Raw genomic sequence first — 27,553 nt, forward strand, 5'->3', positions numbered from 1 at the left:
TTAAGCTTTCCCTGGTGTCTAACTGCTATAAATATTGTTTCCCTCAACCATCCTCAATGACTGTAGTAGACAAGGACAGGGTTGGGGTTCTGTTTATCAATAACTATCTTAATTACTCTAAACATGAAAGGGATTTACATTTGTCTAAACCAAAGTGAAATCTGATCAAAAATATTTTGAACCTTTACAATAAAAGCTCAACTAAAAAAATAAAAAAGCTTAACTCATCTGTGAAATGAAACAAGTTAGAATGAGTTAGCTATGCAAACTGCATGCAAAATCAAACAAGATCCAAGTAAGCCTCCCTTGACTTCTCATCTTAGGTACCTGAAGAGCTCTGAAAAAGGAAGTCAGTAGGGCAAATGCATTAATTGCATCTAATGGTTAAACTACATGACTACGAGTCGTGATCTAGGCTCTGTTGGGAACATGTTTTTTGAGTGACCTTGGACAAGCCACTTCACCCATATGTCCCTGTTCCCCATTTGTAAAACAGGGATGATGCCAGTCTTTGCAAGAGTACTACAAGATTTGATTCACTGATAGTTATAAACCACAAGGGCATAAGGCACCATACTGAAGTACACATTACTATTACTATTTAACTTGATATAAACAAACTATTTTCTGATGTAGTTCGCTTTCCCAGTCTTATCTTTATTCAGCTGACCTTTTCTTTACAAGATGATGATCTTTCAAAGTGATTACTGAAACATTGCCCCAATGTAGTGTATGGGGGGCACTGCATTACCACAGCTAGGACTTTCCAGTTCACTGGCAATTTTAAAAAATTGTTTTGGGTTGAACCAAAAATTTGTGTGTTAATTTTCAGCAAATCCAAACAAACATCTGTTAGGAGCCAAACAAATTGTTTAGTTTCAGCAAAATCGAAATATTTTGTTTTGATTTCGTTTTAATTGTTTCAAATAAAAAAACCACAATATTGTTCTGAAGATGTCAAAACATTGATTTTTTTTCTCATTTTTTGTTTTTTTTTTAAACCAAACAATTTGGCAAAATCTACACAAACTGGAAAAATATTTTGGTGTTGTTAAATCTGCATTTCTCACTGGAAAAAAGTTTTGGCTGAAAATTGTCACCCAGCTCCACTTTCAAGTAAGACAAAGTAGAATTCTTAGCCATTTGTGGTCATTAAAGATCCCACAGCAGGAGTAGGAAGGGTGTTAACCCTGGGGTCCTATCTGAACCCAATGGGTTAATCACTTTCTGTTGACCTAAACTTCCCCTAATTCAATAGAAGTTGTTGTTCTCTCCTACAACATGTATGGAGTGGCTGCTACCTTATTCCACCTAAGAACATACTGTATTATAAGGGTGAGAGTGATCTCTGTAAATAAAACTCTACAGTCTGTAAAGAACCTCAGCATCCTGTAGAAAAAGCACTTTCTCTTGTTAATGTAGTGCTGGCAAAATAAAGATTGCTGTTGGAAAACCCCAGAGATGGACCCCTATTATTTACCCCCAAAAGAACAGGTAGAGCAGAGGCAATATAAGTTTCCTACAAACTGTCTCACTTTCCCTCTGTTGGAAAAGCCAGTTTTAGGGAGAAGGGAATTCAGTGTCCATGACCATACAATTCTCAACCTCTCTGCTGAGATTATCAAGAACAATGCCAACTGTGATGCAGGGAAGTTTATGTTGTGTAGCCATTAGGAACTGGAGGGATACCATCAACTACTTTCATCATTACAGGCCACTGAACAGCCAAATGCTTATATGTAAGGCTTATAGACTTTCAGCCATTATGAAACTAAACTGGATTTGAATCAGCAACTGGATTTAAATGAGGAATCTAAAGATGAAAGACTATCTCCCGTGACAACCCATAATTGAACTTCTATAGCTCCTTCCATCAGATGTCAAAACACATTTATGAACACTAAGCTGCACCCTGTTGAGACACAAATCAGAATTGCTAACTGCATTTTACAGATAGGAAATGAATACAGATGAGTAGAATTCAGGATTTCTGACCTTAGTCTCCCTCCCTCCTTAATGATCCTCTGAGATAAATACTCCCCAAAAAGGATCCATCTGACTGACTCTGTACATATAAATTTGCCTGACTTCACTGCAGCAGAGACTTAATCCAATGTGACACCAACACACCTATAAAAGTCGCTCTCTGGGTCACTATGCCTTAGCTGAAATGGCATTTTGGGGGTTTTGCTATCCAGAGGAAGCAGATCATCAGGGAGGGGTGGGGAGGCAGGACAGGATGGCAGAGGCTCGCTCTCATCAGTCTTTATGCCCTCCACTTGCTGCTGGTTCTGGGCCTGAGCCATGGCGATGAGGCTGCGCAGCCGTCTGTTGTGCTGGATGAGCTGAATGGTGTGAATGGTGAGGCTACAGGGCTCCGAGGGGATGTCCAGCATGGTGGGTGGCCTGGGCTTGTTTGCAGAGGGCTGATGTAATGGAGGATCCTGGACTTCCACAGTGCGAAACTCCCGCTGAAGCAAATCAAAGGAACTACGGTTGGCCTGACTGGTCGACACTGGAATCTCACCCCAATATCGCAGCATTTTGTCACAAATAAGGTATAGTACCTAAAGTAACAGACTTTTGAGAAGACAGTGGGCTTTTGATAGAAGAAACAAAGGAGTTAGGAAACTCCAATCACCCTTCCAGTTATCAACAGCAACAACTTGTCATTCAAGGACATGCTGAAAAGAAGTATGGTCTTCAGAACACTTGCAAGATGGTGCTGTTCTTAAGAAAAAGAGAGACAGATGTAAGGTTGTTTCATATTTATAATGCAGACTTTAGTTCTCCCTGACCTAAAGGAAGAATTCACAGAAGACCTGACAACCCAATCTGCCCTGTCTAGGGGGAAATTTCAGAAGTTTACAAGTTCAGTGGGTCCCAAATCCACTGTGTGTGTATGGAATTAGCTTCTGGGGTGTTCGGTGATCAGTCATCTGAGCACGCCACATCAATCTTTCTTCAGTACGCCAGAGCAGTAAGACTTTGGAACAAACCATATGACTTACTGCCTTAGTTTACTCCCACCCCCACTCCCCCAGCCGGCGGGGCTGGTCTATAACCCCTCCCCGGAGACGGAGCCCCAGGCTGGCTGCAGGGGCACGAAGTATTCTTCCCAGCAGCGCTTTCCTCCACAGGCTCCCACGGGCTTTCCAGACCTTAGGGAAGTCCGGGCCCCGCACGCGGCTGCACCGTGCTGGGGGCGGCAGCCCCCACTGGCCGAGAGGGGCCGGACCAGGACCGCGCAACGAGTCAGTGGCGAAGCCCGGGAGCAGCCCCCGGAGCTCCGAGCGCTGCGGCCCGGCTGCAGGGGAGCCAGGGAGCGGGGCCCGTAGGTCAGGGGGACGGGCCGGGGCAGAGGATCCCGCCCCGCTCTTACCGAGCCCCGGCCCGCAACAGACGCCGGCCGGCCGCCTCCCGCTGTGGAGATCTCGCAACCGACCGACCGACTCCGACTTGCCGCTGACCCGGATGCAAACGATGTTCCGCGGGCGCAAATGGCCCCCCGGCGTCCCGCGCTGCCCGGAGGCTGGGGGTGTTCGCCGCCCTCTTCCTCCCCCGGCTTGTTTGGTTCCGGGGCTCTGAGCCCTTGCGGCGCTGAGACGCGGGCGGAACCCGAGCTGCCGTGGAGCAGGTTTCCGGGGGGGGTTGGTGTCGGGGGGGACCCGCTCGGCTGGTGGCGGCCGAGCCCAAGAGGGATGGAGCCGGTGGCCGAGGGACCCGACTTCGGGGCCTTCAAGAGACCGGCGCTGCCGCCGGCGGTCCCGCTCCGCGGCAAGGAGGTGGACGCCGCTCCCCGGGACGCCGAGGGGGAAGCAGCGAGTGAGGAGCCGCCGGCGGAGAGCCCGCCCCAGCCCCGGGAGCAGAGCTCGGCCCCGGGCCCCCTCCCCGCCGCGGCCCCGCGGCCCCGCTACCAGGAGCCGCCGTGGGGCACCTGCCCCCCGGCCGAGGCCGGCTACGGCCTGGAGACCCTGAAGGGCGGCGTCATCGTGGGCAGCCTGCGCTTGGAGGGCAGGAGCTGGTTCCTGGTGGGGCGGCTGCCGGGCTGCGCCCTGGCCCTGGAGCACCCGTCCGTGTCGCGGCACCACGCCGTGCTGCAGTACCGCGGCCAGGCCCAGCCCGGCTTCTACGTCTACGACCTGGACAGCACCCACGGCACCTTCCTCAACAAGGCCCGGCTCCCGCCCCGCACCTACTGCCGGGTGCGCGTGGGGCACACGCTGCGCTTCGGGGGCAGCTCCCGCCTCTTCGTGCTGCAGGTGGGTGCGGAGCGGGGGCGCTGAGAGCCATTGACCCAAACGGGTAAATCCTGTATAGGATGGGAACCGCTTCAAGCCAGGGAGTGCAGCGGCGCCTCTAGTTCCAGTCCCTATGGTACGGGGGCGGGCGGGGGTTGTCTGTGAGCTGTAAGCCCCCAAAACTGTCCCCAGGCAACACCAAAAATGCCTCTGAAAGTGGGGCTGCACGCGCAGTGATGCGCAGAGTACAGACTGCGTGCCCAGTTAGCACCGGGATTAATTAATAGCAGCTCTGCTTAAGGGAATAGAGCAAAGTTCCATATGTACTTAAACCTAGGTATGTGGCCCGCAGGGCTCTACCCACCCAAACCATGCCCTTCGGGTCTATGCTGCTATTGTTAGCTCTGTAGCATCCTACTGCCACCCTTGTAGCTGCACACCATCGGACAAGTGTGGATGGAACCCGCCTTTCACTGTAGCGGGTACTCATTCGTATGTTCATTCCTGTGCTCTACATGCTGCCCTGAGTGTACACAGAGTCTGACTCTCACTCTTTGCAGTTACAGCTGTGTCAAACCCATGTGTTCAGAAATCATGAGTTAAAATTCATGACTCTGAAAAAATATTTCAGAGTCTCTTTCTTAGTCTTCTGGCTTCTCAGTATTTAGTGTGCACTTGGGTCACATTTTCAGGCTTGGCTTTGCAACCATGAAGGCAAGAAACTCACTTTTTAAAAAAGTTGAGTCTCTCACGTTCACGTGATTCCAGGAACTGGAGCATTAAGAATGCACTAGACATTGTAAAAACATAAGAATGGCCTTACTGGTTCAGACCAAAGGTCCATCGAGCCCAGTACCCTTTCTTCTGACAGTGGCCAGAGGGAATGAACGGAAAAGGTAATCATCAAGTGATCCATCCCCTGTCACCCATTCCTAGCTTCTGGCAACAGAGGCTAGGGACACCATCTCTGCCTATCCTGGATAATAATCATTGATGAACCTATCCTCCATGAACTTATCTAGTTCTTATTGGAACCTCATTACAGTCTTGGCCTTCACAACATCTTCTGGCAAAGAATTCACAGGTTGACTGTGCATTGTGTGAAGAAATACTTCTTTTTGTTTGTTTAAATCTGCTGCCTATTAATTTCATTTGGTGACCTCTAGTTCTTGTGCATGGGTTCTCAGACTGGGGTTCGTGAGCTGTCAGCCTCCACCCCAAACCCCGCTTTGCATCCAGCATTTTAATGGTGTTATAAATGCCTTTTTATATATTTAAGGGGGGTCACATTCAGAGGCTTGCTATGTGAAGGTGGGTCACGAGTACACAAGTTTGAGAACTACTGTTCTTGTGTTATGAGAAGGAGTAAATAACACTTCCTTAATTACTTTCTCCACCCAAGTCATGATTTTATAGACCTCTATCATATCCCCCTTAGTTGTCTCTCTTCCAAGCTGAAAGTCCTAAGCTTATTAATAGCTCCTCATGTGGTAGCTGGGCCATGCCCCTAATTATTTTTGTTGCCCTTTTCTGAGTCTTTTCTAATTCTAATATCTTTTTTGAGATGGGGTGACCACATCTGCATGCAGTATTCAAGATGTGGGTGTACTAGGGATTTATATAGAGGCAATATAATATTTTCTGTTTTATCTATCCCTTTCTTAATGATTCCCAACATTCTGTTCACTTTTTTGACTGCTGTTGCGCATTGACTGGATGCTTTCAGAGAACTATCCAAGATCTCTTTCTTGAGTGGTAACGACTACGTTAGACCCCATCATTTTATATGTATAGTTGGGATTATGTTTTCCAACGTGCATTACTTTTCATTTATCACCTTTCAGTTTCATCTACCATTTTGTTGCCGAGTCACCCAGTTTTGTGAGATCCTTTTGTAGCTCTTCACAGTCTGTTTGGGACTTGAGTAGTTTTGTATTGTCTGCAGATTTTGCCATCTCAGTGTTTACCCCTTGTAAAAGCTATGATAAAGTTGCAAGAATTGGCAACCCTGAAACTGACCAGCTTTCAAACTGACAGCATCCTTTTAAGGACGCTATTTCATGTAGCTTAACTTCCTTATTCAGCAACTTAAGAAAATAGGTTAGAATTGTGGGAAATGGGAAAGAATTTGATTCACCACCTGTAAAAATGCTCTCTAATTGGCTTGGTTGATCATTGACTGGAAAAAAGAATCACCTTCTGAAGTATAATGTACCCGTCACTGCTCAGAAACGGAGCATCAAACTAGATGGAACATTTTTGTTGTTGTTTTGTTTTCTCCAAAGTGACAAGTTAGCTATATGGTCCTGTAGTGTAGATTGCATGAGGAGTGCCTTTGTTGTCTTCGTTGTATGTTTAGTTCTTGCAGCAAGATATGCATCCAATTCTTTCACTGCATATCTTGGAAAGTTGCATTTTTGCAGAAAAGCTTGCATGTGCTGCTTTGGCAAATGCAGACTTTATAAAACTAATCTAAATTAAAAAATCAAATTTAAGAGTTAAAATCTGTTTTTGTTGGGGGGTTTTTTGTATTAAAAGAAAAAGGAACTAAAGCAATCAGTTTCATTTTCTAGTTTAGCAGTATGATATTGCTAGGAGTTAAAACACTAATGCCTAACAGTCCAGGAAAATTTTTATTAAAAGTAGTGATAACAGGCTCTTTTGAGGCTCTCAAAGCGCTTCATAAGCATTAGTTACTCATACTTAAACACACCCTTGTGAATTAAAGGATATATAGGGGTCACCTGTCCTACCATTAAAATGCAGCCACATCTTGAATCGAACACTGCATCTGTAATGCTGCTCGTCTTTAGACAGGAAATTAAATTTACTGTGTCCGGTAGCAGGGGATTTAGGGTTATGGAGTACAATAGGTAAACTGAACTTTTTATTAAAAAAAAAAAATGTAAAGAGAGATTGACAGTATCCTAGAATAATTTGCTTTTCTGTTACAAAATGGTATCTTTTCCAGATGCACTCTTTAAAGATATTGTCTGTGTCTTGTGCTGCAGGGACCTGAGGAGGATCAGGAGTCTGAGTCTGAACTAACTGTGACTCAGCTGAAGGCTCTGCACAAGCAGCAACAGGCAAAGCTAGAGAAGACAATGTTAGGCGAGGACTCAGATGAAGATGAACAAGAAGAAAAGGAAGAGAAAAGAAATGAGAGCAGTCAGAGTAATGATATGAGTTGCTCATGGGGAATGGGTAAGAGATATTGTACCCCTGAATGAAGTTGCTAAAATAAGACCTAAAGTCTTTTGAGCAAAAACTAGAGAGATGAAAACTAAGCATTGAATTCCAGCTGCAGTGGTGTATTATTATGAGAGTTTTTCGAAGACAAAAATCATTTCCTTTTTATAAAAAGGATTGCTGGTGTAAGTAAGTTTGTGTGGAAGAGACAGAAGGAGATCTATGCCCAAACAAAAAACACAACTTTAAAGGTCTGACTTCAAACCAAAAAAGGCAAGAAACTAAGAATTGAAGTTTATGCTCTGTCCTTAACTTCTGCTATGTTGTGTATATTATTGCAGCAAATGTAATGTATACAATTGCTGGAGACCACTACACAGTGGAGTTAGCCCTAACTGAATTCTTTGAATGTGTGTGTTTGTTTGGCAGTAAGGTTGGGTTTTCTAATTTTTGTGGTTTAATTCTCAAGAAAACCGACCCTCTCAAGACAGCATATGAGAGCTGACAAAGTGGACCATAATTTTAAATAGCTAAAATTCCAATACTTTAAGTATGTCTTTAAAATGGTAAACTACTATTATATACTTAACCTTACTAGCAAAAGGCAGGTGAATCTGTGAGGGTAACTTATCAAAAGAATGTAAAAGTTAAGCAAAACTTGTTATACAGGGGTTTTTCTGAATTGCGGCTCATATTTTTCACACTGATGAATGCTGAATTTTACTTGCATCTCTTCCCAACCTCCTTTCCTATTTCATCTGCACTTCTGTGCATGCTTTCCTCCAGGGGAAGATGCCGAGGAAGATGAAGTTGAAGAAAATCCTATTGCCATAGAGTTTCAGGAGGAGCAAGAAGCCTTTTATTTGAAGGACCCTAGGAAGGCGCTGCAGGGTTTCTTTGAAAGGGAAGGTATGTGTATTGTGTCTGTCCTTTGTCAGCAGAGCATTTCCCGATAGTGGTGCATGTGGTGATGCCATAAAGTATTTCTTCACACAACGCACAGGCCAAGACTATAACAAGGTTCTAATAAGAACTAGATAAGTTAATGGAGGATAGGTCCATGAATGGCTATTAGCCGGGATGGGTAAGGATGGTGTTCCTAGCTTCTGTTTGCCAGGAGCTGGGAATGGGCGACGGGGGATGGATCACTTGATGATTACCTGTTCTGTTCATTTCCTCTGAAGCACCTGGCATTGGCCACTGTTGGAAGACAGCTACTGGGCTAGATGGACCTTTGTTCTGACCCAGCATGGCTGTTCTTATATTCTGAGTTCAAACTTTGTTCCTGGCTCCCAGGCTGGGAATTGTGTAAGCACCTTGAATCATTCTTGAGTGACACCCCTTCTACAACCAACTCTCAAAAGTAATGTTTAAGGGATCCAGAGGCTTCATAGTTCAGACCCATCTGGTTAGGGGATGGTGGTTATGATATGAGGCTTTATAGGAAAGTATTACAGAGCAGCAAAAACAGAAGGCAGTGACAACTTGACGTCAATTTAAAATCATTGCTGGTAAAGTTTGCAGATGACTCAAATACTGGTGGAGTGTTAAATAATGACAGTTTGCTTCTACAGAGAGATCTGGATCTCATTGTAAGCTTGGCTCCCTTTAACAGCATATGTTTTAATATAAGAAAATGTAAGGTCACAAACGATGAACCAAGAATACGGGTCGTTCTTAGGATGTGGGGGAGTGTGTTTGGGAAAGTCATGACTCAGAAAAGAACTTAAGGTCACAGTGGGTAACAAAGTGCCCAGGATGTTGTGGTGGCTAAGAGCAAGTCCAATCTGTTGATGTATAAGCAGGGGAGTATCAAGCACAAAAGGGGTTATTTTCCTTTAATCCTCGCTATCATCCCCTACCACAAGTAGTGGTTGCTGCTTTTTACAATGTGGGCAGCTGCATCAACTTTTTTCTTTATTTCCTGTACAGGAGAAGAACTAGAGTATGAATATGATGACCATGGACACAATACCTGGCTCTGCAGGGTTAAGTAGGTATACTATGCGTTGACTTTCTGAAATTAGAGGCTTTCCTTTCAGTTTCACAAGCAGAAGCGGAGAGAGTCATTTGTTTGATTGGTACATCTGCAGCTGAGACCAAAATGAGATTAGGCTTAAGCATTGAAATTGAAATAGAAGGATGATGGGTGGATCATTACCTAGTTTAGTGTCTGTACTCTTTCCCTAAGTCTTTCTTGCTTACCTATTTTCCATCCCCCAGGAACATCAAATTGTGACAACTCTTTCAATTGTCCCTGCTGTGAGAAACACAACAATTTTGAAATATTATGCGAGGAAGAATTTAGCTAGCAGTATCTCACAAACTAATGGAGATAGAAATTCATGCTTTATAGTATTTGAAATCTGATTCCCTTCTTTCAGATGGTATAAAACAGTGGTTTCTAGTTTCAGAGGCTCTTCAGAGAGGCCACTAACATCATGTTGGTGTTGATGAGGGGAAAGCAAGATTGTAATTGGAATGGTGTGACATTTAAGGTCTGATAGCTTATGACCAAATAGAATAGCTTGGAATGGCTTATACCATTTTGACAATCTCTGCTCCAGTATGGCATAATGTTAATTTCTAGTATTGGTAATTTACAGGACAGGAGTGTTTAAAAGTACTTTGGGGCCTAAATTAGTTCCTTTGGCTTGTCTGTGCTGTTTTGCTATGGCCTGGGATTGGATGTAGGAAGTCCTGTTCCTCAGGCTAGTTAAAGATTTGCCTGAAAGTTTTTTGGAAACTAACTGGTTTGACTAATGTTGTAAAAAATTGTAACATGAAAATATTTACTGAAAAAGAGAATAGCGTGGGATGGAAAGAGTGATGTCCAACATAAAGAACGTAGGAGTCTAGTAGTGTCTCAGAGCTGTTCTGTAACTCTGAATTGAATAGGTTGCCTGTGGATGATGCATCAGGGAAGCAGCTGGTGGCAGAGGCTATCCATTCAGGAAAGAAAAAGGAAGCAATGATACAGTGCGCGCTGGAAGCTTGCCGAATACTGGATGCTAGAGGTGTGCTGCGGCAAGAGGCAGGTCGGTAACTGGTCACGTTCTTTGGTAGCTATTTAGAAGATGCTCTCTGAGGGGCGGCTTCTAGTTGCCGAGAAAGCTTGAGCCTGCTGCATATGCCTAGAGTTGATTTAAACAATCTTGCGTTCTCCAGTCTATGTGTTACATATCTCGTCAATTATGTGGTACTAACTAGACTAGGTAGGCTTAAATCAACGATGTAGATGACTAGCTTCAAACTGTTCTCTTTTTCAAGAGCTTTTAACTTTTTCGCTTCCTTGCCTTCCCCTCTCCCCCCCCCCGCCCCCTTCTCAGTATCCCGGAAAAGGAAAGCAAAGAACTGGGAAGAGGAGGACTTTTATGACAGTGATGATGACACCTTCCTTGACCGAACTGGGGTTGTTGAAAAGAAACGACTGAACAGAATGAAAAAAGCTGGGAAAATAGAAGAGAAGCCGGAGACTTTTGATTCACTGGTAAGAAGAACGTCAGGTTATCAGCCAGACAGGGCATTGTTAGCTTCAGGCTATAATCAGTCTTGCATACACTGTTGCTGGAAAGAAAGATCAAAGTGATTTTAAATTGCTCTGTGTTAGACAGTGCTTTGATACCATCTCAGGCCTGTAATTACCAATTGATCAGCCTGGAGTGGAGTCAGTAGGGCTCCGTGTCTATAGAGCAAGAGACTTGGAGGGTTGAAGATTGGTGTTGGCGTATGCATGGAACCTTTTGACTCCAGCACAGGATGGAAGTGCCAGAAAAGCTGCTGCTACCAGCACTTCAGTAGCATGTGGGCACTTAGCTGGTGGTCCCAGTCTAACTGAGTGAACACAGAAACTGCCACCACTTTTGGTACAACTTAACTTCTACTAGCAGCCTCAGCAGAAAGGAGGAGGACTGATTGTACGTGGAGAACAAGTCTTCTCATCATAGAACAGCGCCTGCTTAAGGTTGAGATGTGTAGGGAAGGCAGTACTACGGAAGTTTGCTCTGCTGCTGTCTCTGCTGTGCCTGCTCTGTGGATAGAGGACTTCAGTCCCCAGGCCAGTCAGTCATCTGACATGAGCCCTAAATTCTCACACACAAACTAGGGGAGGCAAGAGGAATTTGCAACTTCATTGATCAGAGCTGTGAAAATAATAATAAATTCAGCTCATGAGTTACCAGAAAGTAGTGCACACTCTATTCTAGGGAAATGTACTATAATTGTGCTTGCCTGTGCAGTTTTTCTTCTGCTTGACAGGACAGGGCAGAGAGGTGGGTGAATTGAGTATCAGAACAAAGACACAAACAGTTTCAGGCCATCACAAAATAATTTCCAAGTGTCGAAAGTGCACGTGGTACCTCCCAAAACAAGATGATCTGGTCCCTGCTTCAAAGACCATACAAAGTGGATTGAACCTGGCTTGACAAGTTAGGGTCATACTCAGACAAGGAGGGTGAGAAGGAAGGACAAGGGTGACGACAATATAACATGGTTACCCAGGCATGTGCACATCTTGATGCTTCAGGAGGAAAATGAGATGAGAAATGGTTTAGGAGCAGAGTCAGTCCTTTGAGCCAGTAACCTCCTGGCCAAAGATCAGCAGTGTAAAGACAGGATAATGTGTAGAATATTGGTTTTAAGAATAACTTATTTTAAAAATAACATCTTTAAAATGAAAATGTTTTTTAATTGTGTGGCTCTTCGTAGGTTGCAAAGTTAAATGCAGCTGAAAAAGAACTTTCTGAGATAACAGAGAAGCTGAAGGTTTCAGGGAAAGGTAAGGCACCAAGTATCCCTGATTGAAGAGCTTTAGGGAGCGCTGTGGAGGAGAGGGCAGAGTATGTATATATGTCTTACATATAGTTGCTAAATGAAAATGGAGGAGTGGAATCTAGAAGCAGGCATACTTACAGGTCATTTTGCTCACTATTGTTTCACACCAGTCCCAAAGAGAGTACCTAATCTAGTACACAGGATCAGACAGTAGACAATATAGATGTAGTTCCCTGCATTTGTTGTTAATGAGTATCTTAACTGTACATAACCTCTCGGGTAAGGGGAGGAGGGTGTACTAGCTAGATGAGTTTAACAAGGTAAACTAGTGCTCATCGGTGTTAACCATGTTTGTGACACCAATCCTATTTGAAGAGAATTCTTCCACAAGCTCCAAATCCTTTTGCAGGAAACAAAAGACCAAAGGATTCTGAAATTGCAGATGGTCTCTATTCAGGTCATCTTTGTCACTGCAGATGTAAAAGTTTAAAGCAAAGAAAAACTGAAAAGTGCACAGTGAAAGTACTTGAAGTTTAGGACCCTGTGTTCGTCTGGTGAATTTGCAACTTGCTGCCACATGAGGTCAGAGTTTGGGTTCCAGCCTTGCTCTTCTGGGGTGGGTCTGTGTAGTGTAGGGGAAAGCTACTGTCAGGTGAGATGGTCATATTCCACAACTCAAGTCAGGCCTAACCTTCCTCAAAGAGAGGAGCACTATAAGGCAAAGCTTTTGAGACTCTGTGAGGAATAGGTTAGGGGATCCTAGAGAACTTTAACCAATCCCCTCATCCCCTGCAAGCATATCTGGAAACAAAAGGTTCTGTCTTCAGGGTTCCTTGTGGAATGACCCCTGAATATAGGTGTATGTAAATACATTAAATTTGTCTGCCAATAATGTGCTCTTGCATTTCATAGAGGTAGTTAAAAGGATGCTGTCACTCAAAAATCCTACCTCCATCTGCAAATTTTATACCTTCTTTTATTTTAGTAACTGCTATGTTTACTAGAATGAAAGATCAGACGGGAAAGCATATTTTTGTCTTTTTTTCAGATTTACTTTGTACATTTGACGGCACTTGTTGAATAGTCTGTTACACTGCTTCCTAATGGTTAGTTGCATCACTCTCATGAGATGCAGTTGGGAGGGAGAAAATTATACTCTTCCACAGGCTCTGCAAGCAAGTATTTATTGTTAGCAACAACAGAAGGTGAAGAGGCAGCAGGCAGGTGCATTCCCAAGGACATTTTGTGTCATTGCTCTTGGACCCACTCAAAAGACCCTGATAATGCAGCAAGGAAATGCAAACTCTCCTCCCCTCTTTTTTATCAAAAGGGAATTTAAAAAAAAAAAAATCTTTAGTGAACAGCCTTTAAATTGTAAGCTGAATTTAAAAAAAATTCAAATTGACTGTCTCTTTAAACAAAACAAATATTGGGCACATAAAAAGTCCACTAGAAAAAGTTGAGACAAAATGTACTTGTAGGCTATGTGTAATGTGGCCAGGTGTTATCTGGGGGAAATGTACTTAGTTGTTTGTTTATACATTTTTCTACCAGAAATAGTTTGTATAAACAAAGGATGGGTCTTCCTTGTGTGAGTAAGATTTCTCTGAGAATTGTAGAGTCTTCCAGGTGGTAATATATTTCAACTTATGGTAGCTATACTTTTATGTCTGCATGATATGGTCCGCTATTTCATTTTGGTAAACCAACCCAATACCAGTGCCAGTTTGGATCAACAATTTTGTTTCTGGTCATTTGTCCAGGACCATTGCTTGGAAAATCTATCTGAACCTGAAAGCATTTAGTACTGTTAATTCCAGCGTGTCATGACTCACTGAGGTGGACATGAATCCTTTATAGCCCTGGAACACTGGGAATGCCAGCATTTATTGCTAGACCTGTCAGACTGCGAGGTATCAGACCTTACTTTGAAACAATACTGGGGCTACTTTGGTACCTCAGTTTAACAATGCTTTCCTGACATTGGGCCAGGATAGACTATAACTAGTCTTAGATCACTGGCCAGTCTATTTTAATCCTTGTATTGGCTGCATGTCTTTTTTTCTTTGCAATTTAAATTGGTAGCTCACATTAACCATAGGTGCTGGCCTACAGCTTCCGAGAGCACTTACACTAACAATAGGTGATTTTTATCATTGTATTGGTAGTCTGTCAATACTAAGGTTGTGAAACCTTATCAAGCTTTGGCTTTCTCTGAGTCATTACATGTCTGGCCTCTAAGGGCAGCACTCCAGAAAGATGGACGAGTGAGTGACAGGCTGAATTACTGTACCTCTTACCCAGCACTTGTAGAAATTAAGTGGTTGTCAGAGCGACATCAATAGAGGTTTACAGATTGCTTTGTAAACTCATTTTGAACTACCTACTGATGGGGAAGCTTGATAACGCTCTCATACTTCAGTGCAGCTGAATGAAAATCAAATACACAGAGATTTTCACTTTTATTTTTTGTTAGCGATGATAATGTTCTTCACGGACAAGCTGATAGTGAAGTAAATGGCCCTAGAGCTTTTGTCCATATAACATAAAATACAATATCCATGATTAATCCTGCTCCTAGTGATGACTAATTTTCATCTCCCCAGCAATTTTCTGTGCGATTGCAGATACCACATCCTAAGAAAAAGACTGAACTGCATTCCATAGCCTGAGCTTGGGAAATCTGGTCCCTCAAGCAGCAGGGGGGTAGAGATTCCCTTTGTGATGCTGAGGTAATAGATCCTGCTGTGCATTTGCTCATCAGAGGACAGACTGGTTTGTCCAAAGCTGTATTTACCTGGGACACGGCTGTCCTCTGTAGCTGCCACCCACTGCTGAAACTTCCACATCCACTTACGCGTTGCGGAGTCTCTATTTTGAAATGGTGGCAGCACTTTAGGCAGAGACAACTAATCCATTCTGCACTGGGGCAGGGTTGTAGGTATCGATTTTCTGGGCTGGTCCGTTGTGCCCAACTTCAGGCCCAATCCTGTGAGGTGCTGAGCATCTAATTCCCATTGATTTCTTCAAGGTTTTTCCCAGGTCAGGATCTTTTTGAGTCTAGAGCATGCATGTCTATTCACCGGCTTACTTCAAAGTTCAGATACTTAATCTGGTGGTATGCTAAACATCTCTCTAAGAATGCATCATACAGTGCAGAATGTGTGTAAGTTTAGTAGTAAAAGTGCTGTGTGTGTGTATATCTATATACACACCTTTAATTCAAGGTTATTTTGTAGGCATCCTTATGCACATAAGGGTGAATACTGACATACAGTATCTCTATCTTTTAAAAGGTTCAAACAGTCAGTTCGTGGGTAGCTTTTGTCCTGATTCACACTCAGTGTAAAAAGAAAAGGAGGACTTGTGGCACCTTAGAGACTAACCAATTTATTAGAGCATAAGCTTTCGTGAGCTACAGCTCACTAATAAATTGGTTAGTCTCTAAGGTGCCACAAGTCCTCCTTTTCTTTTTGCGAATACAGACTAACACGGCTGTTACTCTGAAACTCAGTGTAAAGTAATTATATTTGAGAGAAATAGACTTAATGAGAGCTACTTTGGCTGGACTACTTACAATACGTTTTTATTAACATTGATATATCATCTGCCTAAGGGACATTAGGGCACATAGCATACCAAGTAATAATAATTCCTTGCATCCTATTAACTAAGTGATCTTTGAGTAATTACTGTTACATGCTGCTACAGCTTTTGTGTGTGTGTTAAACTTGAAACTATATTTTGTTCTATATCAGAAATACCCAGTTTATGAACTGAGGCCTTTTAAAAATGTTTGCATAACTAGAAGAAATGCTTAATAGTTCCTTACAATCACTTTCAAAAATATACTAATCACAAAAAATTTAAACAAAGCCAAAAAAAAAATCATCTTTAATTACATTCAACCAATTCTGATTTATAATTAAGGCTGAGTTAATTAGGACTGAAAGTTAAAAATACTTCGGCCTGGCTTATAATTAGGACAGATATTTAAAAATTTGCAAATTACATAATTGCGTACAGACACACGTACATATCTACATGCATACATAATCATACAGTTACAAAGATTTAAGTTTGCCTGAATTTTAGCATAGCATATAATAGTAAAAATGAGGCAGAAGTTCTTACCGAACAGCAAGGGCTCAGAAATTCTGACAACACAGAATTAGTTCTCTTCATTGTCTGCCTCTGACATAACTCAAGGGTTGCAAATCCTGTAGCATTGTCAAAATCCAAGAAAAGAACTTTTCTGATCCTTGTTAAGTCATGGGTTAGCAAGAAAAACCTGAGGCTCTAAAGCCTCATGAACCAAAATTTGAGATGCAAAAGAAACAACTTTGTTATTACATATATGGGAGGAATCAGCAATGTCTGCAAAGAGATGGACTCTCTCACCTTTGGGAGGCAAAAATCCATTCCTTTATTTTCCCTAATATAAATCAGCCTTCCCAGTTAGAAAACATTGCCAAAGTAACAGTATGTAAGGCTGTCTGAACAGGAGTCACAGATGAAGTATTTTTTATAGTAAGATAGGAAATACTTACAGACTTCAAGGGGGTGATTACTTGAGTTAACATTCACAAATTCAGAAGTGGGTTTACACAGACTAAAATGGGTAGAATCAAATTCATCCTTTAGAGAACTCCATTGAATTCTTTCCCAGGGACAAATTTGGCCCATCATTTAGCTGAATGGTGAGAGTTTTGCACAGAGGGTGGTGTATTAACTATTTATCTGTCTTGGGTACTTATATTGCCCCATGACACACTTTGCAATCTTTAAAGGTTAAATTTGGTGGGTATGAGACTCATCTTTTTTTCTATTTCCCCCGCCTCCCCCGCTACCTTGTATATTTTGCAATCCTCTTGCCCAGCCCAATCCCAGCCGGCTTCTCAGGATTCCTTGGATGAGTTCATGACTGAAATAAAATCAGGCTGCTCCTTAGACAGCGTAATGAGGAAGAAGCTTCGCTTGCGGTCCTTTGAATTGAGGCAAGAACAGCAGAGACTGAAAGGGTTAATAAAGATTGTTAAACCTGCAGAGCTGCCGGAGTTGAAGCCACAGTGAGTCTACATCAATAATCATTGTATATTGTCCATATGAAATTGTGCTATCCTGGCAAGTGAAATGCTGCCAAAATGTAGAAAGAGCAAAATATACAATGGGTACCACCTCCTGTGGTACATCTGAAATGTCACTTTGGCATGTCAGTGTGCCACTGACCCATAGCCATGTCAAAGGCATGCTGCAGAGAGATGCAGCAACAGTGGAGTTAAAGCAGTAAGATCAACACCTGCTTGCACACACAGTGGTGTTTCTTAATAACATGTCTTGCAGAAGCATCACACAGCACAGGTTTGAGTTCTTGTTTCATAGCATCACCTTTGTTCCGCAAATGTTTCTGTTCTTAAATAGAAGAGATTGATGCTTAGGTATTTACTGTAGACTGTGCATTTGCTAATCACTTTTCTTTGTATCTAATTTTGTTAGGACTGGGAGTCATGGTATGGAAATGGAGAACAAGCCTAAAAAGCTAACACTGCCTCTCTTTGGTGCAATGAAAGGGGGAAGAAAATTCAAACTGAAAACTGGAAACCTAGGGGTAAGTTGGATGAAGAGGCCGGTTTTCAGGTATTTGTTGCTTTCGTTTCCTTAGGTCGTTGGCTTTCCCTTCACTTTCTTTTCTATTCTTCTTGGCCTTTTCGTTAAATTCAGATGCATTATTGGTTTAATTCCCAATAGGACTATCCAAAAAACTATGACCTGCTTTTCTGGGGACAATGACTGTATCTCTTCTTCTTTTTCACCTGCACTGATACCTTTCCTTAGGACAAAATAGCTCGTCATCCATTTGGCACTTCTTTCCTAGTTCTTCCTATGTGTGGAACACACATGCTTTGTCCTGTCTTCTCTGTCTGTGGCCGTTCTGTATCAACCTGTCTATATATCTCAGGGTTTTTTATAGCACTCGTCATCAGATTACCTAAACACTGCTACATCAGTTTGCTTTTACGCCACAGAAGTTGCCTCTCAGACGTCCAGTTATCCCTGAAAGCTTGTTAAAAATGAAAGATAATGGGCCTGAAGTGGAGGAAGAAGAAGAGGATGAAGATAAGGAGCAGGAAATCAAAGCAGCAAATATCAGGACACAAAAAGCAGAGATGAAAATGGCAGGAGAAGAAGCAGAACAAGAGACTAGTCTTCCTGCCAGTTCTCCTAGCAAGAATGTGGAACCCACCCATGGTAAACAGTGACTGCTTTTTCCCTTTTCCCTGCATTAGGTTATGAGAGTATAAACTACTGGATTTTTCAGAGTTGCCCAAAGCTCTGGAGGTTTGTTTCACAGATGTTCATGTGACATTTTGCAGATTTCCTTTTCACAGCTTTGTGCCTATGAGTTCAGCATTCTGGGCACAAACAGATCCAGGAACCGAAGAGTTTCACCTGGTTTTGTATTAAAGCTCTGCACAACAGCAAATTTCCCATAGTTTTGGGATTAAAAAAAAGACAAGAAAAGAAATCTTTCTGTATTGTGACGGGCTATATTGATAAACCAGTGTGTGCAGCACTTGAGTGTCTTACAGTAACAAACTAGAACATGACATTGTTGTAAAGGAACATAATTAAAAAGAAAACAGATTTCAGAGTAAGAATACATTTGAAGGTTTATAAACTGAAGAGGTAAAATATTTTAAAAGTCATAATGGCAGGATCTTGACACTGTCTGTGTCTGTGACACTGTATATACAAATTCAAACCCTTTTGCATTCACCAACTCTGTGCATGTGAAAACTCAGCCATAACATTGCAGTAAGTTATTTTGTTCCCTCATATCTGCAACTCTACGTCCTTGCTTTAATGTATGGTATCATGTGCGATATGGCCAAGTTGTTAGTTTAAACTGGCTCTGTAGGTTAATTAAACTCCCTTCCCAATGTTGCATTGAAATAGTCTTTCTATGTTTAAACTCTTTAGGTGTTTAGAGAGAATTGTCCCTTTATTTGAATGTCAGTGCTGAAATGAATGCAGCTAAGTTTACTCGAGTATATTGTGTTTCAGTGATACTAGTGCTCTACTTCTTAGGATGCCTGATGATAAGTGTATTCTGTTGACTTTTTGGCTGTTTTCCCCAGAGATTGGTTTTCAGTCTCAGCCCATCAGCAATCGGTTAAAGACACCAGATAATGAATATCAGGTGGACCTATCACAAGAGAAGTCTCAAGGTGAGCAATGCAATGTGGGGCTCAGCAATTGTGCAGGAGATTATGGACTTAAAAATGTATTCAAAGGAGCTATTGTCTGTGCAAATTAGCAAAAGGAAACCGCATTGTCTAGTTTCTGAAGCAGGGAACTAGGAATCTAGGGGGTGTAAGGGCTATTTTCAACTCTGCCACAGTCTAAATATGTGACATCTGGGCAAGTCGCTTCATCTCTGTATTTCAATTCTCCTCGCCCCTCCAAATCTGTAAGGCGCTTTGAGTTCCTTGGATGAAAGACACTATATAAATACAACGTTATTTTAATGCAGTAGCGTGACAGCAGGATCTTGTGAGGAAGAACCAAGTATAAAAAATGATGCACCCTTTTTCTCCTCCTTGTCTTGTCTTAAGAGTTGGTCAGAGGGGAAGTGCATGTGAAGATCTGTGCCAATACAAATCTCAAGTACCATATGGCAGTAGCATGCACTGTGAGCTGACCAAATGTCACCGTGCATTTTACAAAAGTCCATCTGATCCTCAAGATCAAAGCCTGACTTGGCATGCAAAACATTTGGAAGAGATCTGTATGAATTCTTTTACTCTGCTCTCCCACCTAACAGTCTATGGCAGCCTAAGATTCCTCAGGGAGACTGTCCTCTTCTCTTATAGGGGTGAATTTTGATGTCTGATGAGATTGAGATCTTGAGTCACTTAGGTTAAATGGCAGGAGAGTCAAGGCTATTCATCTTACATGATTCCTCACTATTCTGTTCCACTAACTGATATTCCTGTACCCAGAGAAGTGGCATTTTCGTATGTTGGTTCCATGTATTTCCTAAAGTAGCTTTCGGTCTTCATGGCCCAGAGTACACACCCTTGATGGCCGAAGTCCAGGGCACTTTCATGCTCCAGCTTCAGTATTATATCCTCTTGTAATCTGCAGGGAGAAAATTGTTTGACTATTAAAATTTATCATTATAGTAACTGCAGATAGAAAAGACCTATTAGATCCTAACCTCTTACAGGTGGATATATGGAGTGCCAGATAGAGGATCGAATACGTTACATTTAAGTGACAACTGTAGTTTGTTTAATCTCAATAAATTTATAACAGTAGGATCCTGTTCAACAGATAAAAGAACTGAATTTTGGTTCAACAAGGTTAATGTACCATTTCCTTTGACAGGTCTGTTTTTAAGGGGGCCTTTTGTAAACTTATTTCTGATAGAGCTGCTGGTTTGTGATGTAGGAGCAATACCGTGTGCTATAAAACAGATCTTGTTTCTTCCCAGCGTCTGAGAGCGCGTGCAGGACATTTGAAGAGAGCCCCAAGAAAAAGACGAAAGTTTATGGCCCAAGCAGGGTAAGTAAGGGTACCTGACGCGCTCTCACTCATAGGAAGACAGTCCTTGCCCCAAGAAGTCAACAGTCTAATTTAAAAGATTCCCTCTGAGCGAAATGGGCTGGTGACGTGGTTGGAGTACAGCTTTGTGACAGTGATGTCTCTTCCATGGTGTGTGAGACTAGTCTTCTAATACACTACTGCTGCAGCAGGCATAGAGAGCTATTACAAGTCACCGAGGAGCGTGCCTGCTGAGAAGCTATGATCTAGCATTTCAGGATTGACAGAGCTCCGTAAAAGCTACAGTCAAAATAGACCACCAGTCCATTCATCAAAGCTTCCTTTCCAGTTTGTGCTGTGTCACAGTGATGTGATCTCTCATTTGCTTGTATGTGCTCCAACTTGCCATAAAAATTGGCGTGCTCCAAGGCCCAGTCCTGTGTCTGCAGAGCTTTCTTGTGGATTAGCGTGGGATGTTGCACTCACTGGCTTACACAGCAAAGGTCTTAGTCTGGAAAACTGATACTGTTGGACAAAAACCTGGGGGCCACCTCTGTAGTCCACGTGTCTTGCCTTTAATATAACTTCATCCTTTTGGGAGTTGTGGAAAGGGGCCATTGTTAGTGCTGTGGAATTTATTGTAACTGGGAGACAAGGTGTAAGTGGCCTCCAGTGCATTCACAAGGAGGATAGAGTTGTTTCTAGGATAAAAATCTGTAAGGGATATGAACCCTCCATGTTTTGGGGCATAAAGATAACCACTTCTGCTGGGGGTTAGAAAGAACCTCTTCCTGGGGGCATATTGCTGCATAATTTAGCATCATGGGGGCTTGTACCTTTCTCTAAACCATCTGGTACTGACCATTGTGGGAGACTGGGTACTGGACTAGATGGTCTACAAGTTTATCCAGTGTGGCAATTTCTACGCAGCACATTCTGGTTGTAGGTTTTGTAATTGATAGAATGCTATGCAAATACACTGCATCATGTAGCAAAGAGATGTACTGCCCATCAGTCACTAGCAGGATCCGCTAATCCAAAATAATACTTCCATTGGCATTAATTGATTCCGTTGTTAGCAATCCCAGCAAAGAGGCCAAGGACTGAATGGGAACATCCTTCAGAGGAGGTCCCTCCTTAGCTAGGTTGAAGCATATTAGTGAGGGAAGTGTCAATACATTTGCACTGCTACAATCCATGCTGTACCCCTTCTGTGGATAACTAGAAGGTTCCAGTCTCCAGGGCTGTCAGACCCAGCACCTCTAACCAGCACTAATTCACTCCAAGCATTCTAATGTTATAGTATTCTCATAATATTAAATACCTTAGGTTATCTTCACATTCCCATTACAAATCACTTTTTTGCACATGCGATCTTCTGCACACACTCTCCTTTTGGTTGATATTTTCCATAGTGGGTTTCAGACCAAAGGTAGCATTTTTTTTAAAGTTTGAGGAAAAAATCTTTTTATGCACTTCTGAGTCATGCAAAACTGGAAAAAGTCTTTTCTCCTTCTGAAAAGATTTTGACTTTTTTGTGCACAAGAATAAAGAGAGCTGAATTTTACATGGTGACACTTTCCAGGAGGCTAGATCTTCCAGAGGGCTCTAATCCAGGTTAATTTTAGAAAATTAAACAGATTTGACGGACTGAAACATTGCTTTGATCATGCTGATAGATCTGTATTAAGGTTTTATGTAATAACCAGTACATAAATTCAATGCTTAGTAAATATAGACTCATAGACTTTAAGGTCAGAAGGGACCATCATGATCATCTAGTCTGACCTGCACACTGCAGGCCCTCACCCACCACTCCTCTAATAGACCCCTAACCTCTGGCTGAGTTATTGAAGCAGTGTATGCTCTGTGTAGATTTAAAGACTTAAATATAGGTGGGTTGGGTTTTTTTGTTTTGTTTTTCAGTGTTTCACTATGGAGTTGTTAGATTTTGACTACATAATTGTGGAAGTAAAAAATGAAAGCAGTTAAAAGATTACTGCTTCAGCCCTAAATTTTCAACCTGACTTTCACTTGCTATCTCCATATTTAGGCCTCGATGAAAATAGCCTGATTTTTGAGGAGCACTTAGCAGTCACAAATGCCACTGAAATTAATGGGAGCTAGAAGCATATATCTCCTTGGAAAATGAGGCCACTCTTATTTTAACAGCTTAACTTCAGGCATTCAAGTTTGAAACTGTTGGCCTTAATATGATTTTTATTTTTTTCCCAGTGTGAATTGTGCTCCTAAATCACTTAAATACTCTTAAGTCTCACCTTCCCCTTTTTCCTTTAAACAGGGACATTCATTGTAAAATTGACATCAATGTAACATTAAGCTTACAAATTTAAACCCTCGAGAGTCAGCAAATACAAAAATTAACATTTTCATTGTAACCTCTATTTGCATACACCATGGACACAATCCTGTGTTTTGCATTATCTGTAATGCTGTCAAGTGCAACAAACAGTTCTGCCCTCGTTAGTACACTCAACTCCTACTGACTTCATTGGGAATTTCATGGCTATATCGGAGGGTGGAGTTGTCCTTCAGTCTATGCTCTGAGGCCTGGTCTATGCTGGGCGGGTGGGGATCGATCTAAATTATGCAACTTCAGCTATGTGAATAACATATCTGAAGTCGATTTACTGAGATCTACTTATCACGATGTCTTCACTGTGGTCAGTTGACAGCTGACGCTCCCCCGCTGCCCGTCGATGCCGAGGGTAATGTAGACACGCCCTGACAGACCGGCTCTGTTACCAGCCCACTGCACTCCTGTTGTTTCCTCATTGACCTTTCACAGTAGGGAAACTGCTTCCACCTCTCGGTAGCTTTTTTTTTTTTTCAGCTTAAAACTGACTATTTGAAACACTTGGGAACTTTATGCTAGGAATGCTGTATCTTTAAAAATGTCTGCTCAATTTTTATTTTTTGCAGCTCCAGCAAGCGCTTTCCTCCTCGCAGTACCCAGAAGATGACCCAGACTACTGTGTGTGGATGCCTCCTGCAGGTACCAAGCAATTTCCTCTAACTTCTTACTCCAATAAATCAGGAATCCATTTGCAAAATAGTCCTGAGGTCCCTGAAGTGTGGCCCAAAAAAAAAATCAACCAGTATGGATATTTCACACATACACCCATCCCAAATACCACATGTAACAACCATGTACTTTTCACACTGCTATATGTGCTACTATTAGTTCCTGCAGTTCTATATTCGCTTCATTACGCCAAGTATGGTGGTGGTTTTATTATTTGAAAGGAAGATCAAAGCCTATGAGGTTTTGAGCAGCCTCAACTTTCGCTGAAGTCATTGGAACATTCCGCAACCTGTGGGATTGGTCCTCTAAAACTTTTGTGAGGACTTTTTGGCCAAAACTTTGAAACACAAATCTTCCTACAACTCGTATCACATGTTTTGGAGAGACAAGCCTTATTAACTTATTGTGGCAGAGATATGGAATGACTTTTAATAGGGGCACAAATCCAATTTGTGTGGAGGGTGAAAGGTAAAGATTAACTTTTCTAATTAACCTTCAAATCGTTTTGATTTAACCTTCTGTGGTTATTTTTAATGATGCAATGAATTTTCAATTATACTTTTTTAATGAGAGCATGGCTTATGCATATAGCTTTTCATATTAAGTGCATAGATTAGATTTCATATGGTTTCATGGTAGTCTTTCTCAAAATTACAGATAATTAGGGGTTTAAAACATTGCTGGGCCTCACAGGGGGGAGGAGACGGGGAAGGAACTTCAGTGAGGAGAGCTCTATCCCAGAGCTAAGTGAACAGAAGGACTGCACTCCATTAGCACTAGTAAAAACTAGAGCAAAATTCCTGGCTCAGCTGACCAGAAGAGGGGCTGAACTGGGTGTGTCTAGCCAGCTTCCTTTTTTGAGGGAGCTCTCTTTTCCTGTCTCCAGCTGTTAATGGGCAGATTTGTCTCCTGTCTGAGCTGGCATAATGGAGGAACCAAATAAACAGGAAAGATATTATGTAGTCTTGTAAAGGCATATAACTCCCAGCTGTCAGGAATTTATGTATCAAAAGGAGATTAGTATTGTAGTATCCATTGTGTGGGTTGGTATACTTTTTTTTCTGCCTGTCGAATGTATGCTCTGTGCAGACAGTTTCATTCTTTGCTCTGAGTTGATCTTGGAAGAGAAAATATATATATATTTTTGTCTCTTGTCAATCAGGTCAAAGCGGTGATGGCAAGACTCATCTGAATGAAAAATATGGCTATTAAGCTTCACAGGCCCCAGGCAGGGGCTCTGAGGTCTAAGGGACCGTGCTACTTTGGACAGCTTCCTGCACAGAGTTGAGTGAGGGGTGAAAGAGTTAGCTTCTCAGATGTTGTTGAAGACTGAATGGCATCAGCACCAATTCAGACAGTTATCTCAAGCATTGAATTTGTTCTTTGTTTTTAAAACACTTCTAAGGATTCCTGAGCCTTGCACATATAAATTTTTCCACCTCTTCCTTCTGCAGTTGGCCTGGTCGTTGTATTCAGCATAGGAATGTTAGACTTGTAAGGACTTTATGTTTATAAGCTTGATGAGGTGATACCAGGCTGGTTTTATCCAATAAAAATGAGAACACTAGTGTTTTTGCCTCCAAATTATACTTAAAATGACATTTTATTTCAAAGAAAATACATTTTTAACCCCCTCTTTCTCCCCCCCGCCCCCCCAAAAAAATCCTTTTTAACTTTTGGAACTCAAGCATTTCTGCACTGAATAGTGCAAGAAAACCAGAGCATGAAATTGGCTGGAAACACTGAGAGAAACGCAATAATTAGAGGCATGGAAAAACTCTCATATGAAGACAAGCAATCCAAATATTTTCAATTTGTCTTTCAAAAGAGACAAATTTGAGGGGACATGATGATAAAAGCCCCCAAAATAGCGAATGCTCTAGAAAAGGGAGATAGGAGTTTCTGTTTTCCTTGTGTTATAACACAAGAACATTGGGACATTTGATGAATTTGAAAAATGATACATTCAAAATTGATAAAAGATAATTCTCTCAGTGCATAATTAGACTGTGGAACTCATTGCCACAGAATGTTGTTGGAGCCAAGAACTTAGTGAGGACTAAAGAGGGATTTGACCTTTCTATGGATAACAAGAATATCCAGAACTATAAAAATTCATGCTGAAAAAGAGTATTGGAAAGAATCTAATATCTCATTTATCTATAATATGAAACCTGCGGCTTAAAATAATTCCAAATGTTAAGAGATTAGGAAGAGACCTTGATGGGAGCAGATTACCCTCCATCTGCCTACTATGCAGTTTCTTGCACCTTCTTCTAAAGCAGTGGTGGGCAACCTGTGGCCCAGGAACCGGCGTCCGGGAACCCGGCAAACCACAGCCACCGGGAGCTGCGAGGGCCGTGCCTGCAGATTGTCATCAGCAAAATGTCTCACGGCCCACAATCTGATTACCCTGATGGGCCACAAGTGCCCACCACTGTTCTAAAGCATTGATGCTGGCCACTGTCAAGAGACAAGATATTGGATTAAATTGACCATAGGTCTGAGGCAGTCCAACATTTCCTATGTAAAGTAGCTCTATAAAATGCTACGGTAGTGGTTGTATTATACATAAGGAAATTCTTCTTTTAAAAATATGAATTTTATCCTGACCATGTCTCTTCACCTTCCTCTTTCATCAGACGTGTTTCTAGGATGGTCATAATAGTTCAGGCTTTTCTATCTTTTCAGCAGTGTGTGTTTGGGCAGATGCCTTTTGTATTCCCCTATTCAAGCCCCCGCTTGGTTGAAAGTATTTCTCCCTAGTAACCAAAGTCCACTCACATCAATGTCCTCTTACCAGTTCTTTTAAAATCATAATTAAAGAGAAAATACCTGCAGATGGAGCTAGTGAAGCACAAACCATGCTGTGTCAAGGTCTCTTCCATCTATGAGCTGTATTATGTCCAATTCCTTTCCTCTGGACCTCTGAAGTGTTCCCTTCATAATTAACTCGCTCTCCCCCCCTGCTCCCATAAAGCTGAAAATTCACCCACACTTACGCCACTGGCTTTAAATCAAACCCTGGTGTAGAAGAGTGATTTCACACCCGCCCATTCAGTCGCCCAGCTGTTGAGACGGGTCTTTGTTTCTGCAGTAAGCTACAGCATCCACACACTTGTTCTTGCTGCTTGTGCCAACATGTGGTCAGGATACAGTGCTTTCTCCAGCATTCAAGGACCAATTGTCTAAAGTTGCCATTTCCCGTGCAGAGGAAATGATTATTGTATTCTCTGCCACATGTTTACCTCATTATCGTAATTACTTTCCCTTGCTACAAACCTTCCTTTTATGTATTCACCTGATAAATACATTTTAATTTATAAGGCATATCCAAAGCCCTTTAAGCACTTAATATCTGGCCAGCTGCCTTCAGAATATTTTGGTTTGGAGCTCTGTGTGTGAAGCAGTTGGTTTGATAATTTGCATAACACATTCTGCTGTTTCACGTCAAACAATTATACATTTAATATAGTTATATAAATGCCATAGGTTTTTACAAGCTTTTACATTCTGATTTAAGTGTGACATTTAGCATTAGATGCTCTCAGCATCATGATAGAAATTAAGTGCAATGAAATGTCAAAGCTCTCTTTTTCTGATACCCCAGTGTGTGTGCCTATATGTATATACATGTGTATGTATACTTTCCAACATGAATATATTGCATTGTTTCTGGGTTCTGATGACCTGTTAAACCTAGGTTCAGTCTCATATTTTCACTAGACATACTCAATAAAAATGCAGCCTAATTGTA

General features: G+C 42.0%; 2 protein-coding genes across 3 annotated transcripts in view; one reads left to right on the plus strand and one right to left on the minus strand.

The window, feature by feature from the left end:
• Positions 1-3,537, minus strand: part of SUPT7L (SPT7 like, STAGA complex subunit gamma) — a 19,911-nt gene extending 16,374 nt beyond the window's left edge. The window contains exons 1-2 of one of the 2 annotated variants that reach the window (XM_073338590.2): positions 3,383-3,537; positions 2,131-2,725 (exon numbers count right to left, since the gene is read on the minus strand). In XM_073338590.2, coding sequence (XP_073194691.1) covers positions 2,131-2,543 — 413 coding nt within the window. In that variant the 5' untranslated portion in view covers positions 2,544-2,725; positions 3,383-3,537. Of the gene's footprint in view, positions 1-2,130; positions 2,731-3,382 lie in introns of both variants that reach the window. The other variant, XM_073338589.2, reaches the window with a different exon arrangement.
• Positions 3,170-27,553, plus strand: SLC4A1AP (solute carrier family 4 member 1 adaptor protein). Its single transcript, XM_073338588.2, has 14 exons — positions 3,170-4,262; positions 7,253-7,445; positions 8,217-8,339; positions 9,363-9,423; positions 10,329-10,468; positions 10,760-10,920; positions 12,138-12,207; positions 17,083-17,272; positions 17,700-17,811; positions 18,230-18,452; positions 19,343-19,432; positions 20,701-20,771; positions 23,694-23,766; positions 24,959-27,553. The coding sequence occupies exons 1-14, from the start codon at positions 3,501-3,503 to the stop codon at positions 25,006-25,008; spliced, it is 2,319 nt and encodes a 772-aa protein (XP_073194689.1). The 5' UTR covers positions 3,170-3,500; the 3' UTR covers positions 25,009-27,553.

The sequence above is a fragment of the Lepidochelys kempii genome, chromosome 3, assembly GCF_965140285.1.
Source record: "Lepidochelys kempii isolate rLepKem1 chromosome 3, rLepKem1.hap1, whole genome shotgun sequence".
NCBI lineage: Eukaryota > Metazoa > Chordata > Testudines > Cheloniidae > Lepidochelys > Lepidochelys kempii.